Source organism: Pipra filicauda, unplaced genomic scaffold, assembly GCF_003945595.2.
Source record: "Pipra filicauda isolate LSUMZ 115617 unplaced genomic scaffold, ASM394559v2 scaffold164_size1636381_pilon, whole genome shotgun sequence".
Taxonomy (NCBI): Eukaryota; Metazoa; Chordata; class Aves; order Passeriformes; family Pipridae; genus Pipra; species Pipra filicauda.
The window spans coordinates 675,172-689,368 of NW_024104151.1; the positions used below are offsets into that span (position 1 = coordinate 675,172).

Consider the following 14,197-nt stretch of genomic DNA (forward strand, 5'->3'; position numbering starts at 1 on the left):
ATGTCAGCTGGACACAGTTTCAGTAGCTTTACAGTAAAGGACTTGATCATATTATAACCAAAACCTCTTGCTCAGACCTTATCCCACTTCTGTGGTAGTGTAAGTAATCTGAACATAGAATCAGAATACACTGAGTTGGAAAGGACCCATCAGGATCGTTGAGCCCAACTCTTAGCGCTGTGCAGGACACTGCAAGAATCACACCATGTGCCTGATAGTGTCGTCCAAATATCTCTTGAACGCAGACAGGCTTGGTGTTGTGACCACTTCCCTGGGGAGCCTGTTCTGTGCCCGACCACCCTCTGGGTGAAAACCTTTTTCCTGATATCCAGCCTAAACCTCCCTCTACACAGCATCGTGCCATTAAGTAACCATGCCAGTAAGTATTTTAGCTGATACAGTAACAGATAAATATAGCTACATATATATATATGTGTGTGTGAACGACAAGGGAGGTCTAATAGAAACTTTTTCCAACAAATTTCACAAATTGTTCTGGTAAAGATACCCTGCTGGATAGACAGCGCTGGTCAGCGCTATGTCTGCCCTGGGTTAGCCCAGTGGCCGGACATTAAGGGAAAACGTGTTTTCCCTTTAGGCCTCCAGGTGTGAAAAGGTAGAAATGGAGGTTGCTCGGTTTTGTGTCTGATTTTCGGTGTCTGTCTCGGGTCCCTCGGAGGAACGCACCCCGCGCTGTGGCGGGAGCCCTGCATCGCCCGGCGGGTCAGCTCTTCCCTCCTCCCGCTGGATCCCTGCTGCCGGTGCCCGCCGCGGTTCCCCCGAGGGCGGGCGGTGCCGCTCCGGCCGCGGCGGGGCCGGAACCCTCGGCGCGGGCGCGGTTTCCGCGGGCGGTGCGAGGCGCAGCCCCGCCATGGCGGCGCAGGGGGAGGACCCGCTGGGCTATTTCGCGGCCTACGGCAGCTCCAGCTCCGACTCGGAGCCCGACGAGCCCCAGCCCGACGAGCACCCCGCGGGGGCCGGCGCGGCCGCGGGGGGCAGCCCGGGACGGCCGCGGCTGCCGCCGCCCGACGAGCTCTTCCGCCGGGTGTCGCAGCCGCCCGCCTTCCTCTACAACCCGCTCAACAAGGAGATCGACTGGGAGAGCCGCGTCCTGCGGGCGCCCGAGGAGGTGCGGGGGGCGCGGCGGCGGCCGAGGCGCCGGCAGGGCCGTCCCCGGCCCTCCTGCGCAGTGTGACGGGCGCTCTGGTCTCTCCCGCAGCCCCCCAGGGAGTTCAAGGTGTGGAGGAGCAACGCCGTGCCCCCGCCGGAGACCTACAGCCCGCCCGAGAAGCCGCCGCCGCCGGCGCCCGCCGTCGACATGGCCATCAAGTGGTCCAACATCTACGAAGACAACGGCGACGACGCTCCCCGGCCGGCCGGCAAGGCCAAGTTCCTGCCGGACGAGGAGCAGGAGCCCCTGGAATCGGGTGAGGCCCTGGCGTGGGGCGGCTGTGCCCTGCACAGGCTGGGTGTGTTTCGAGAGCCGGGCTGGGCGGGCGGGTCCCTGAGTGGCCGGTGAGCCCTCCCTGCCCTGAGCCCGGAGGAAGCTCCGCAGGCGTGTCCTGCATCCCCTGCTGCCCAAGGACAGAGCGCTCTGCCTGCGGGGATGGTTGAACTGCACTGCCGGTGTTTCGACTTTCCTAGAGTCAATATAGAGCCCCCAGCAATCCCTCCACTCCTGTCCCATTGCCATTAGCAGGGAAGGATTAAAGACTGTAGAGCTCTAGTTCTGTGAATGTAACAGGTTCAGTCATGGTGCTGCTAAAACGGTATGAGAGCTTCTTCAGGTGTTGCTGTGTTGACCTTGGGTGTATATGTAGGTCAGATTATTTTTAGAGCGTTTGCAAAACTTGAGGTCCAAGAGGGGAATTAAATAGTATGTCCATGTGACAGATTACTGAAGAAAATATTTACTATCCCCTTCACTTTTAATCATGGTACAAGCTGCAATGGTAATCTAGGAAGTAAAGAAATATTTGACAGGTGGGAGGAATTATTTTTTTTTAATTGCTGGAGAAAGAGAATAACCAGCAGCAACCAAGAGAACAAAACCAGAAGAAGAAATTCTGGGCTTTCAGAACACACAATAATGTTTTGATTCACCAGTAAAGTTTTCAGCAAACCTTTTCCAAAGGAATGGGTTTTTTGCTGTCTTGCTCTTTTTTTTTTTTTTTGCCATATGTCTTGCTCCATGTGTTCTCTATGTTCATCCCATGCATTTCTCTTAGTCTTCATCTAAAGTAAGACTATAAATGGTTAATTAACCTTGACATTATTTCCTGCTTTTTCCCAAATCTTCGTTCGCGAAGCCTAGCCACAATGATGATATTTCCTGCTTCTAAAATGTCCTTTTCTAGCTTTTCTTATTATCTATTCAAATAATAAGTTTTTTAGAACAGGTACTGTATAATAGCATAAAGCCTCTCCTTAAGTTATCCTTAGTGGTCTATGGTAGTAATAACAAATAACCGTTCTTGTTCTGTCCACATACTGTCTGTATTCCAAAAATGAGGATATTATCAGTTAATACTACTGTGTCTTTTTTCCAGGCCTCTCAAGTGTGGTTAAGTCAGTTTTTCTGAGACAAGGATGGTGTTTAAGACAAAATACTGGCTTTGCTGACTTTGATTAACTCTGTCTTTTATTTAAAGATGGTGAAAAAGATGATGAACCAGCTTCTGCTAAGAAACGTAAAGTAGACTCTGGAGAGCAGGCAAAGAAGAAGAAGAAGAAGGTATAAGCAGGGTGTGATGGATTTAGACATAATGAAAATTTCAGTGAACTTGGATTCCTCTGCTGGAATGGGAAACAAATACATGTTTACTGAATTTCTCTCTCCTGTTGGGTAGGGAATTTTATTTCTGTAGTATGCTTGCCTTTTGGAAAGCACAAAATTAAATGGACAGTGTTGTGATAGAAACTTGTTTACCAAACAACATTTAAACCTGTTTATTTAAAAGGAGGATTTAAAAGAGGGATCCATTGCTATGGATACTTGTGCTCATGCAGGTTAGAGGGCTTCATAATATTTTGTTTATCAAGAAACCTGGTAACATGAGTTTTTCTGGACTGACTTTTCCATTGTGTCAAAACCTTTTATAAAGGAGTATATACTAAAGATTTTTTTAGGTACTGTTCTGTGATATGTTTGCATATTGTTGTTTTTAAATGTATGTCTAGACTGCAAATAGATCACTGGAATAAAACCACATTTGAAAACATCTGCAGTATAAATATTGCATTGCATGCATGGTGAATAGGAGGGATGAATTCTGTACTATATGCCACTCAGGGATGTATGACTCAACAGATTCCTTAGGGTTTTTTTTGTTTAAATAAATATACAACTACAATCTGAAAAAAAAATGGACCTAATAATGGAGTTTAATATTTTATAATTATTTTGATATTATGGGATCTGCATCAGTGAATCATGAGACTAACTGATGCAGGAAGACTTGAAGCATTTAATGTATTCTTCTTGAAACAGAAAATAGAATCTAGATATTTATGTGGATGAAAATTATAACAAAGCTGTGATGGTTGTTATTGCCAAATTGTATTTATTTCAGTACCAGCAGTTGGTAATATTCTAAAAGTGCTAGTCAATGTATGTTGCATTTGTGACATCCTGCTCCATGGAGTTTTGAGTCTGTGTATGAAAAGGTACCAGCTGGCACTGGATTGAAGGAAGGGTTGCTCTAGGTTTCTTTTCATATAAAGATTTTGTGCCTTAGGAAGTCTGCAGTGAGATTAGGGCCTACTAATAGAAGTTTATGAAATTAAATTTTAATGTAAACATTTGTGCTTTTTCCTTCTGTCTTGGACTACCTTTTCTTTGGCAGAACAGACTTTGTATGCATATGTGCTAATATGATGTTAATATTTTTTAAGTGATTTTTAAAAAATCTTTTGAATGTCAGTATATAGAAAAATGTATTCATTTTTAGCGAATATGTGAAATTATCAACAAGTTATGCCATTCTAGCCTTGGCAGTGTGCTGATGCTTTCTCTGGATCCTTGTCTGCCTGCAGAGTCTGCAACTGCTCCTTGCCAATTTCATGGGCTGTCGGGCCAAAGCTGTGATGTATTCCACCCCTTCTGTGCTGTTAGTCTGGAAACCATTCAAAAAATGGTACTTGTACACAGCTGAGGGTTCCCCGTGCACAAACCCAAATATCGGACACTGTCCTAGCAAGCTCCAGGATGAGGGATGCTGAAATGGCACAAACAACTACGCTGCTTCTTCTGAAGTAGGACATCTGAAACAAAGCTGTGAGAGCCTCTCTGAAACTTAGTTATCTGGGTGGATTGGTTCTGCAGCTGGAAGTTGGGTTTGGTAGAGATGCTTCAGTGCATCATCTTCAGGAGAAGATGATGAGAGAAGGGGTTGTGCTGCAGCTTCTGATGCAACTCAAAAGATTTCAAGAAATAGACTTGTAGGTTTTCTTCAGGTCTGGGCATCTAACAATGAAAATTTCTCTACTCTGTGCATCAGGATCTGTGAAACGTGTGAGTGAACAGCAACTAAACTTAGACTGATAGTGCAGATGTTCAAAAAGTGTCTAACTGTAGGACAGTTTATCCTGGATTGTCTTTCAAGAGAAAACAGTGAGAGTGAACATATATTCCCACTAACAAATGGGGAAGATTGCCTCTGAAAATTAGTCCTCTATTAACTCATCATTCTACTGTTTTTATGATTAATCAATTCTAATTATGATCATAATGTGTAACAGGAAAAAAGATAGTAAAAAATGCATATGGGTTTGATTTGAGGAAATTCTCCTAAAAATTTGTCAAAATTGGAAAAATGGTGTCTGGAAGGCAATTAGTTTGCAGTGAGCACATTGTTTTGCTTCCAGATGCTGGCACAATAGCAGCTGTGTTACTTGGCTTTCCAAGAAAGACAGGATGATCTGGGAAAGAATAATTCACATCAGTATAGAAGCACATCTCTTGAGGATAATGGCTTTTGTGGCAGGCAGTGCTTCCTCCCAGAAATGCTAATGGAGAAGTTGTGGCAAGGCATCCCTCTGTTACACTGCTATTACTGACACTGGTGAAACACTGATTCATTTACAAATGGTTTGTGTCTTTAAAGCATGGAAGATGATCACAGCTGAAGTGTGTGTTCTTGAAGGATAAATGGTTGTACTGCTTGAAAGGGACCCTGGCAATGGTTACAGCGATGCAGAGCATTTCCATTTCGAGAGGTGTTGTTTAAGGACACCTGCAATTACTTGTTAGACTGGGAAAATCTGAAAGTTTGGTTTCTAAATAGCTGGAAAAATCACAGCAACCATCAGGCCTGGGCAAAGCATGGTGGTACCGGTGTCCTACGGAGGTGAGCTTGTTGACAGGTGAGTTGCTTTATAGCAACTGAGTGGAAATGGCTATCCAGGCATGCTCAGGAGGAGATGCCGACTCCTCTCTGTAATTCACAGGGGGGCAAATGTTACAGGGGAAAACACTCTCAAAAACACTAGCATAGGATGTGTTTAGGAAACCCTTGAGCAAATGGAGGCACCTTGCTAAGAAATCTGATTCCATTACTGCCAAAGGGGTTTTCTGGATTCCTTGACTGAGGTGAAGTTTAACAAATGATGCAGCAAGAGGCAGCAATTAGCTGGGCAGTCTGCAGTTGTCTCAAAATATCAACACTGAAACAAAAGCAGGATTTCTGTAGAGCAAAATGTTGGCAAAATACAGAAAACTGCTGAAAGGAAATACAGTGTTTTCATTGCACAGGAGGCTTCCCGTGGGATACTGGAATCTCAGGGAATAGTTCTGTTCCTCAGACAAACCCGCTGGTAGCAGTGGACTGCTTTCTGAAAGTTTATAAGTCATATAATTAGGAACCAAGAAATAGCAGGAATAACAGAGGGATAGAGATTCCATTGAGCCAGTTCTTTATGTTGAGAGTATCACAGACCAAAAGGAACAACATCATCTTCAGAGGAGTCCACAGAATTTGTGTCGCTGTTAGAAATGTGCAAAGATCCGTTGGGCCTGGAAGGCAGAGTCGCACCAGAGATTGGAATGGGTTTGTGCTGCTGCTTCCTTTGAACTGTTTTCTTCAGGGCACTTATGAAGAAAGCAGGAATTTTCAGGGATGCCAGGACCTGTGGAGCTGGATTGACAGAAGAATGCAATGAATTCAATGAATGGAGATAAACATTTTTGGTCCTTATCAAATAATTTTATCAGGGCTCTTCATTTAGAAGACGAAGTGGTCTTCATCTTTAGAATGCTTTACTCTTGGGAGCTCAAAAGATAAATCACATATTTGCCTTGCTGTAGCTGTGAGCAGCAATGCCAGAAGTCTGTTTTTTGTTGTCTTCTAACAAGGTGAACTTATTCTTTGGATCAAACACCGATGTCCCATCCCTTACCATAACTTCTCCTACCACATATTTCTTGATGCAGATGGACTGATATGAAAACAAATACAGGATTAACACAGGGTAACCCCAGGAAAGTGTAATGGGGAATTAAACCACAGAACTTCTCAGGAGAGGATTAACACACACTCCTCAAAACAGGGCATCAAACAAACAACACCCTGCCAGCAGCAGGGTCCCAGCAAAAGTCACTGGAGAGTCTTTCTGTTGGGAGCAGAACATGGTCCAGTTTTGTAAGAGATATTTTAAGGAACCAGCCCAGATAATTTAAGCCCAGGTGAGACTAATTTAACTGATTTTGTAGAAAAGATCACAACTACTTAATAAAGACCTAAAGAAGAGTTTTACCAAAAAAAATGTTTCTCTGTTCTAGGCTTCCGGTCTAGAACAAGTGTCACTTTCTGTTGTAATCCCTTTCTTAGGACTGAGAAAATTGTATTTTGTGAGATTAAGAGTTTATATATTGTCTGAAATATTTCAAAGGGTTGTATTATTTAATGTAGTTGTAAGGTTGGCAATGGCAAGGGCTTGTTTAAAACATACTGTTTTAATAGTTAGGAATACTGTGTTTTGTACAAGGTTTGCTTAGCATTAGTGGCTTGTTCTCACAGGAATCTTTGTGAGTGCCTCTTGGATACTTGTAAAAAAGCTGTATCTCTCTGACAGTTAAATAAGCCCCATCGCCATGATCTTTGGCATAGTAATGAAGTACTGCTTACACATTGCAAACTTATTTTTTTCAAAGTATCTATATAAAGCAACCCACAGACATATAAGACAACACAGAGTTATATGCTATAGAATTATTGCATTAATATTAATAGATTCATTGCATTATTTCCCCACAGAAGCACAACTGACATCTCAAACTGGTAACATGAAAGTAAGGGGAATCCGTGTCATGAAGTGATTTCAGTGCTGATGAAACAGGGAGACTTGCCTGATACAGACTGTATGTGTCTAAATCCGGGGCTCTTTGAATGCTTCAGAGCCAGTGACAAATGAACTCTAGTCTGACCTTGTGAGGATCCCAGGTGTGTATCATCCCCTGCCCTGGCTGGGGATCCCCTATTTCCCTGCCTATTCTCATCCTTCTTGGGACAGCTGTTGAGTCAGAAGAGTATCACATAGCTGGCAGGAAGATGCACTGTCCAATTGGCAGAACCACCCACCAGACCTCTGGGCAAACAGGCCCTGTGATCAATAATTTGTCTCTTGCATCCCCTGTTTGCTGGTTTTCCAGCCATGCTGCTCCAGCAGAGAGCGCTTTTGTTACCTGCTGGCACAGTGCCTGTTGAATCTGCAGCTCTGCTCTACACCACAGACCCCAATTCACTTCTAGTTTACTTTTTAATAATTAATTTGTGTCTCTTGAAACAGTACACATCTACTTTGTTTGCTTTCCTGATATCTTGCTCTAGACAAAGGCATTTTAAACAGCTTTTAAACACTGTAAATTTCACATGATTTTTGAATGCTGTGTAGAGTTACCATAATCCTTCCTCTTTAAAAAAAATAATTCTTACATTGATCATAATGAAAAAACTTATTTGGCACACAATTTTAGTCAAATGGGTTTGTCTTCAACAAAGCAGTGAAAATCAATATGAAAATAAGGAATGGTTAAATGTCATACTAATATTTCAGACAATTACTGAGTTTCAAACTTTCAGAGAAAAGCCCAAGGAAAAGGGTTTTATCAGCTTGAAAAAGTTATAGTTGGTTTAAATTTAAGAATACTCAAGAAAAACCCTTACTTCTGTAAAATAAGAAAGTGAGGAAGAATTGGCTTTGAAAAGTTGCATTTATCTAATTTTACCATGGACTCCTAACCTTCTTTCATAGAAGGTTACAAAAATAAAGCAGGAATGTGCCTTCCCCAAGGTGACCCAGCCCATTGGCTGCCCCAGGCCAGCTGGGCCCGCACCATTCCTGTCAGACCTCTTGGCTTTAAAACAGTGCTGGAGGGGAAGATAGAGATGCAACCGGCACCACCAGCCCTTCTGCCAGTGCTGGCAACTTATTGCACTAGTGAATCAGTATAAATCAGCAAAAAACATGCAGTTGAACAAGAGAGCTTGTAACTTTTTTCTCCGTTTTGTGGAAGCGTGTAACCCACTAATGCAGTTCTATCATTTGTAGTTTTGTGTTCATAGAGAGCAAGGACTCTGCTTGTGTGTCAGCACAGGTGTACATGGCTCAGGATGATGTATTCCTGGTCATGTGATTTACCTCAGGTTTTGCCTTGATTCTTTTGTTTTGACATAGCCGAGGGAAAAAGAAAACAACTTTAATGTCATTTTAAAAACCCGAACTAATTCTAAGCTAAATGGCAGAATTATAGCAAAAGACATAATTTCTGAGAGCAGTTTGTTTGGTCACAAAACCTGCTCCAGTGCACTGCATCCAAGTTTCCTTGGAGCAGACTTATACTGAGGATTGTGTTGCTGCTGTACTAGGGTAACTCTGGACAGGATTTAACAGTCAGGCCCTGCAGCTCACTCAGAAGTTAAATTAGCCCTTAAAGCCAACTTTTTTCTCATGACTATTCAGAAGGAATGAAAAGAAACTACCATTATACTTGAGAGAAGCAATGGGGGGCCTTGAGATGGAACTGACCCACTGTATGTGTTTAGGCTTTTAATTAAAAGACCTCATTTAATTTTTCACAGGATTTTGGCAACTTATGAAGCTGAAAGATAATGGTCTTATTCACTTGGGAAATACTTACTGTGATTTGCTTAAAGGGCAAATGTTTCCAGGGGCTGGATATGCCCCATGGTAGGTGGAAGCTTCACTTGATGCTGCTTTGGCTATAGCACAACAGTAGTGCTGGGGGTTACACAATTGTCTTCATTGATTGATCTGAAATGCAGAGTTTAGGAAATAATGTGAAGGGGCTTAAATGAATCAGTTATTTTATACTGGGAATATTTGGTAGACCCTGATTTTTGCTTTTCCTTCTCATGCTGCAAAAGTCTCTTAGATTTTAATAGCATTCTGCAGAAATTAACCTGAAAAAGTATCACATTTAATAATGGCACTAATTCCTGAGCAACTCTACAGGATTTTCGGTCAGAACTGTGTTTATATCCCACATTGTGCATACACACTTGAGCATTAAGAGCCAGCAATACTAGTGGTTGGGGAATTTGCTTTCCTGGCACTCGAGAGTAAATAATCCATTTTAGGTGGTCAGTCCATCTTGAGCATTTGTTTGTTTTTCTCAATTATACTGTATATGGCTTTTGTTTGCTAAATTAGTAGATCTGTTTTCATAAGAATAAGCAGGTTTACTGACTCCCCTGGTTAATGCTATAGGGGTTTTGGGAAGCTATATGTGATCGGTTCTATTTCTGATATCACGCTGAAAGACTGTCTTTAATCTGTGGCTACGTTTGCACTCGTAAGTCATTTGGCACAATAGGAGAGTGCCTGTAAGGTGAACTAGTCCATGCTGTGGGCTAGCTCGGCATTGCTCCCACAGGAGCAATGCCCAGCAGCAGTCCAAGTGCATTAAATGCACTCCTGGAGTGCATCTTCTGGTTTGAGTTTCATCTGAAAGGAATCCAGCTGGTGCACTCTGAAAACCAATGCAGAGTCTGCCAGGCTGATAGGGAGAGTCACTTCAAAAGCTGCCTCCTGATCCAAACCAAAATACTTGTGCAGGCACACCCTGCCCAAGTGAGGGGCCCTGCATGCACAGCACCCCAGCCTCCCTCCCAAAATACACCTTGCTGGGAAAAACACAGTGGGTTCAATGTTTCTGCTCTTGGTAGCACACCAGTATTGCCTTCTAAAGTCAGCTTTTTCCTCACCTTAGACTGTTTTTTTCCTATTAATTGATTCACTGGTTCTTATATTAAGTGCAAAGGGTGGTGGAGAATGAGAGTGAGAGTAAATTGCAGCACTGATCATTTCTTATCGGTTCCCAGACTGGTAACGTTTCTCCTTAGAGATGCTGCAAGATCCATTCCTGTGAGAAGCTACACATGTGTATGAAGTTCTGCTATGCATGAATCCCACTACAGGCACTGGAAAGTCTGCTGTGTATGAGCTAATTGCACATGTGAATTTACAGTGCTGGGGTCCTTTGTTTCTCAATGGAAGCCTTGCCGTGCTCCTAACAGCAGAGTAAGGAAATGGATTTGTATTTTTTTACTCTTAGAAAGAATGAATTCCTTTCCCTCCTATGCTTTCTTCACAGGAAAACTTAACTGAATTTAGCAAGCTTAGAGAAGCATTTTTTCATTTTAATATAGATGTCTTAAAAGATTAATTTCTCCCTGAAGACATTTGAGCAAGGTGGAGAGAGAGATTGATCATTTCCAGATGTTCTTTGCTGACAGGCAAAGAAAAATTCTGCTTCAGGTTAACATTTGTGAATGTGTTTAAAGAATATACATTTTGTATGCAAATTGCCAGGGAGAGCACAAGCCAGTGCAACAGGGGCTGAGATGCCCAGATTTGCAGCATCATAGCTGCTTTAATAAGGTGGGGCTTGTCCCTGCTGACTGGCCTAAAAGCCTTGGGAGCATCTCTTCCTGTATCTCCTGTGGACAGGCAGGAGGACTTGGATGTGCTTTTCAGACAGAAACACCAAGGCCACGTGCAGTGTGCTTTTGAGGGAGACAGTTGACTCTGCAGTGCTTGCTGAATCAGACATATTAAACTACATAATTCACTGTTTCTTTGATGTTTTGGGTACAGTTTCTAATGGGGTTCCTTAACATTGCACACTAAGTGCTGGCAAGACTTGGCACACTGAACAAGTAGTTTGGGGTTTCTGGGAAGTACCTCGAGTCAGAGAAGCAGAGGGAGCTGGTGTCTTACATGTTACCTGAGTAGAGAGTCAGTCTGATGGAGCAATTGTGCACTGGCGTCCTGCTCGCTGTGTGTTGTCCGACTTCCCACAGGGCACAAGCAGCACTCCAGGGTCAGATCTGCAGCCACTGCTGCTTTTGCCCCTGCACAAGCAATTGATGCTCACTGTCATACTGGCTCTCTTGCCTGGCAGTAGTGTCCAATGACTACAACAGGAGGACTTCTTAATGGTGAAAGATGAGCATCAACCAGTTCTGTAGGAGACTCTGGTGCCTAGGAAGAGCAGATTCTTCTTCAGTTGGTTTTGATCTCTAAGGCAACAGCAGCCATGGCACTGAGCATGGGAAGTAACGGAGCTCATGCCAGTCAGCAGCAAAGGAAATGCCTCCTTGGGAAGCAGTCTTTCCTAACATCCATCTGTAACAACTGTTGTCCTTCTCAAATGATGTGTGGAACCAGAAACGCCACTGGAGACCAGGACGCCTTTGTGAGTCACAAGCTGGTTTTCACTGGGTGGGCAGAGAAGGGGGGGCAGTCAGCAGAACCACCCCTGCGTGTTGCCTCCTTGTGCACACTGAATCCTGGAGGAATGGGTTTCCATCGGAATGAGCAGTAAACCTGTCTATGTTAGAGGTTGCTGACTGCTAAGACTGTTTTAAGTAACTGACAGACAAAAAGACTGATAAACTCATTTTACTATCTAGAGAGGGCTCTGCCCCTGGCCATGGCAAAGCTCAAGGCCCTGGGAGCATTACGGGCAAAGCCCTTCCAAGGCCCAAGGAAGAGGTGTGTGAGGACCACAGCGGATGTGAGGTCTAGGATGGTAAAGTCTCACTTCAGGAAGTTAATCTTCTGTGAAGCTGTGCCACGGCACTTGTCCCAAACTCCTGCAGTAAGCTCAGCTGTGACAGAGTAAGTGAGGGTAAGGAAGTGATAAGGGGGAGACAGGAGGTAAAACTGGGGGGGTCATCATTCTCTGGGGTTCTTCAGGTAAAGCAGGTAAATACCTAAGGGTCTTCATTAAGCCCATATGTTGTTTAGAAAGGAAAACAGGTAGAGTGCTGTCTGTCACACACGTGTACAAGGTGCCAGCTCAGAAGGGCTGCAAACTGTTATTGGGATCTCAGCACATAATTTAGCCTGGGATAACTGATGAACTATAAGCATGATTAGAATGTGCTGTTTGGGGATACATCTTCCAAAGGGATGCTAAAATTGGCACATTTACAATTTGACCTGATTTTACTTTGTTGCTGGTTGTAAGGGTAGAAGCCACTAAACAGTTAAAACCTGTTTTGTTGTATTTGGTTGGGTTTTATTTTGAGAAGGAGTGGGATAATTTTAGTTCTTCAGACCTAAAAATTAGATCAAAATCCTGGCAACTGTACAAGATAAATGAGCAACCTTGCAATAAAAGGGTTTTTGTCACCTTGGAAACACAGTTTGAAAAAGCCACTTGGAGTAATTTTAGTTTCAGACTTCCCCCTGCCCTTGTCCCTCCCATGCAAATTCTGTTTTTACACTCAGTATATCCGGTTTAGCTGTGTTTCTTTCATATATAGACAACAGGGGAATTTGCCAGACAAAAGTGGAAGAATACTGAAAATGATCTTGCACATGATGTTTCAGAGCAGAAACTGGTGTTTGGAAACATACAAAGTTAAACTCATCCAAAAATAGATTTTTAAAAAAATCTGTCATTTTAGATTTCACAGTTCAATGTAAAAAAACCCCAGAAGCTTAACTTTACATAATTGGTTTTTTACATGCTGCTGAGTCTTGTTATTCTGGAGAAGCATATGGCATTTAGGAAACAAATTTTAGCAGTAAGAAGGAAGGTTGAGGGATTAAACAAGGAAAAATATACATTGAGAAATTGATTTAATCTATTAAATATACATGGTCTTTCAGAATCCCCACCACTGTAATATCTATGTGAAATTTGTTGTATTAAAATGCTGTGGGTCTTTGTTGTGGACATTACATAGATTATATTGTGGCATGGCTGGAAACTCGAGTAATTAGAGAAGAGATTAGGATAAAGTAGTGCTTCTATCCACTAAAGAATGTAAATATTTTGAATAGTTTCAATAGCTCCCACTTCTATAACAGATCTCACCTGAAGAGTGGCCTTACTGTAAGTGCCTACTAGAGAAAGCACAGAAGCCTTTGTGGCCTTTCCTGTCTACTTGAAATCAGCTGAGACACATTGCCTTTCCACTCCCATGCAGAAAACATTTTGAATTGGAAAGTAAATTGATTTTCAATTTTTTGAAAGACTAAAATGCATTTAAATATGTATTTTTTTGTTCAGGTAATATTCCTGGAAGCTCAGAGGAACTCCTGCAGGACTGGCTCATGGTCCCTGTGCCAGAGCCTGGTGTCACCTCTGCCACCAGCTGGGCAGTCTGTTAGGCTGGGCAGGAAGAGATGCCACCAAGGACTATATGCCATAGTTTGTGCAGCCACTGAAGACTAGCAGGACATCACACCTATACATCACATGAGGCATGATGAGATAGAATAGCTGACTAATATTTGGGTTAAATATTTGGAAATTCTTCCTGACCACATGACTGGTGAGGCTGTTGGAATAATAGAAGGACCATACCATATAACTTGAGGTATTTAAACCGAGATTCATTTGAATATGAGCAAATGGAGGAGACGTGTGATTAAGGGAGCACAAATGAGAATCTATCTTTTCAGCTCCATTTTCTTGGGTTCTGTTCTGTCTCCCAGGAGTGACTGAATGTTGTGATAGACATTAATAATTCAAAGAAGCTTGACCATGCCACCTTCACGTCAGCTGCTGTCCTTTTGTCATTCCTTGTTATGACAGAAGTGGGTGAGTGCTAGGAGCAAGCTGTCAGCAGATGGTAGGCAGCAACTCTGGCAAGTTTGCAAATGAGGTACTTTCCCTGCTGCAGCCAGCAGGATCAACTATTAATCTCCTTGCTACACTGCT

General features: G+C 43.0%; 1 protein-coding gene across 2 annotated transcripts; it reads left to right on the top strand.

Moving 5' to 3' along the window:
* The first annotated feature begins 805 nt into the window (after positions 1-805).
* Positions 806-13,847, top strand: CUNH1orf52 (chromosome unknown C1orf52 homolog). Of its 2 annotated transcripts, XM_027719936.2 has the most exons (4): positions 853-1,129; positions 1,220-1,427; positions 2,652-2,734; positions 13,544-13,847. In XM_027719936.2, the coding sequence occupies exons 1-4, from the start codon at positions 872-874 to the stop codon at positions 13,706-13,708; spliced, it is 714 nt and encodes a 237-aa protein (XP_027575737.1). In that variant the 5' UTR covers positions 853-871; the 3' UTR covers positions 13,709-13,847. The 2 variants fall into 2 exon arrangements, with proteins under 2 accessions (XP_027575735.1, XP_027575737.1); XM_027719934.2 differs by lacking the exon at positions 13,544-13,847 and having other exon boundaries at positions 806-1,129; positions 2,652-3,799.
* The last annotated feature ends 350 nt before the right edge of the window (positions 13,848-14,197 follow it).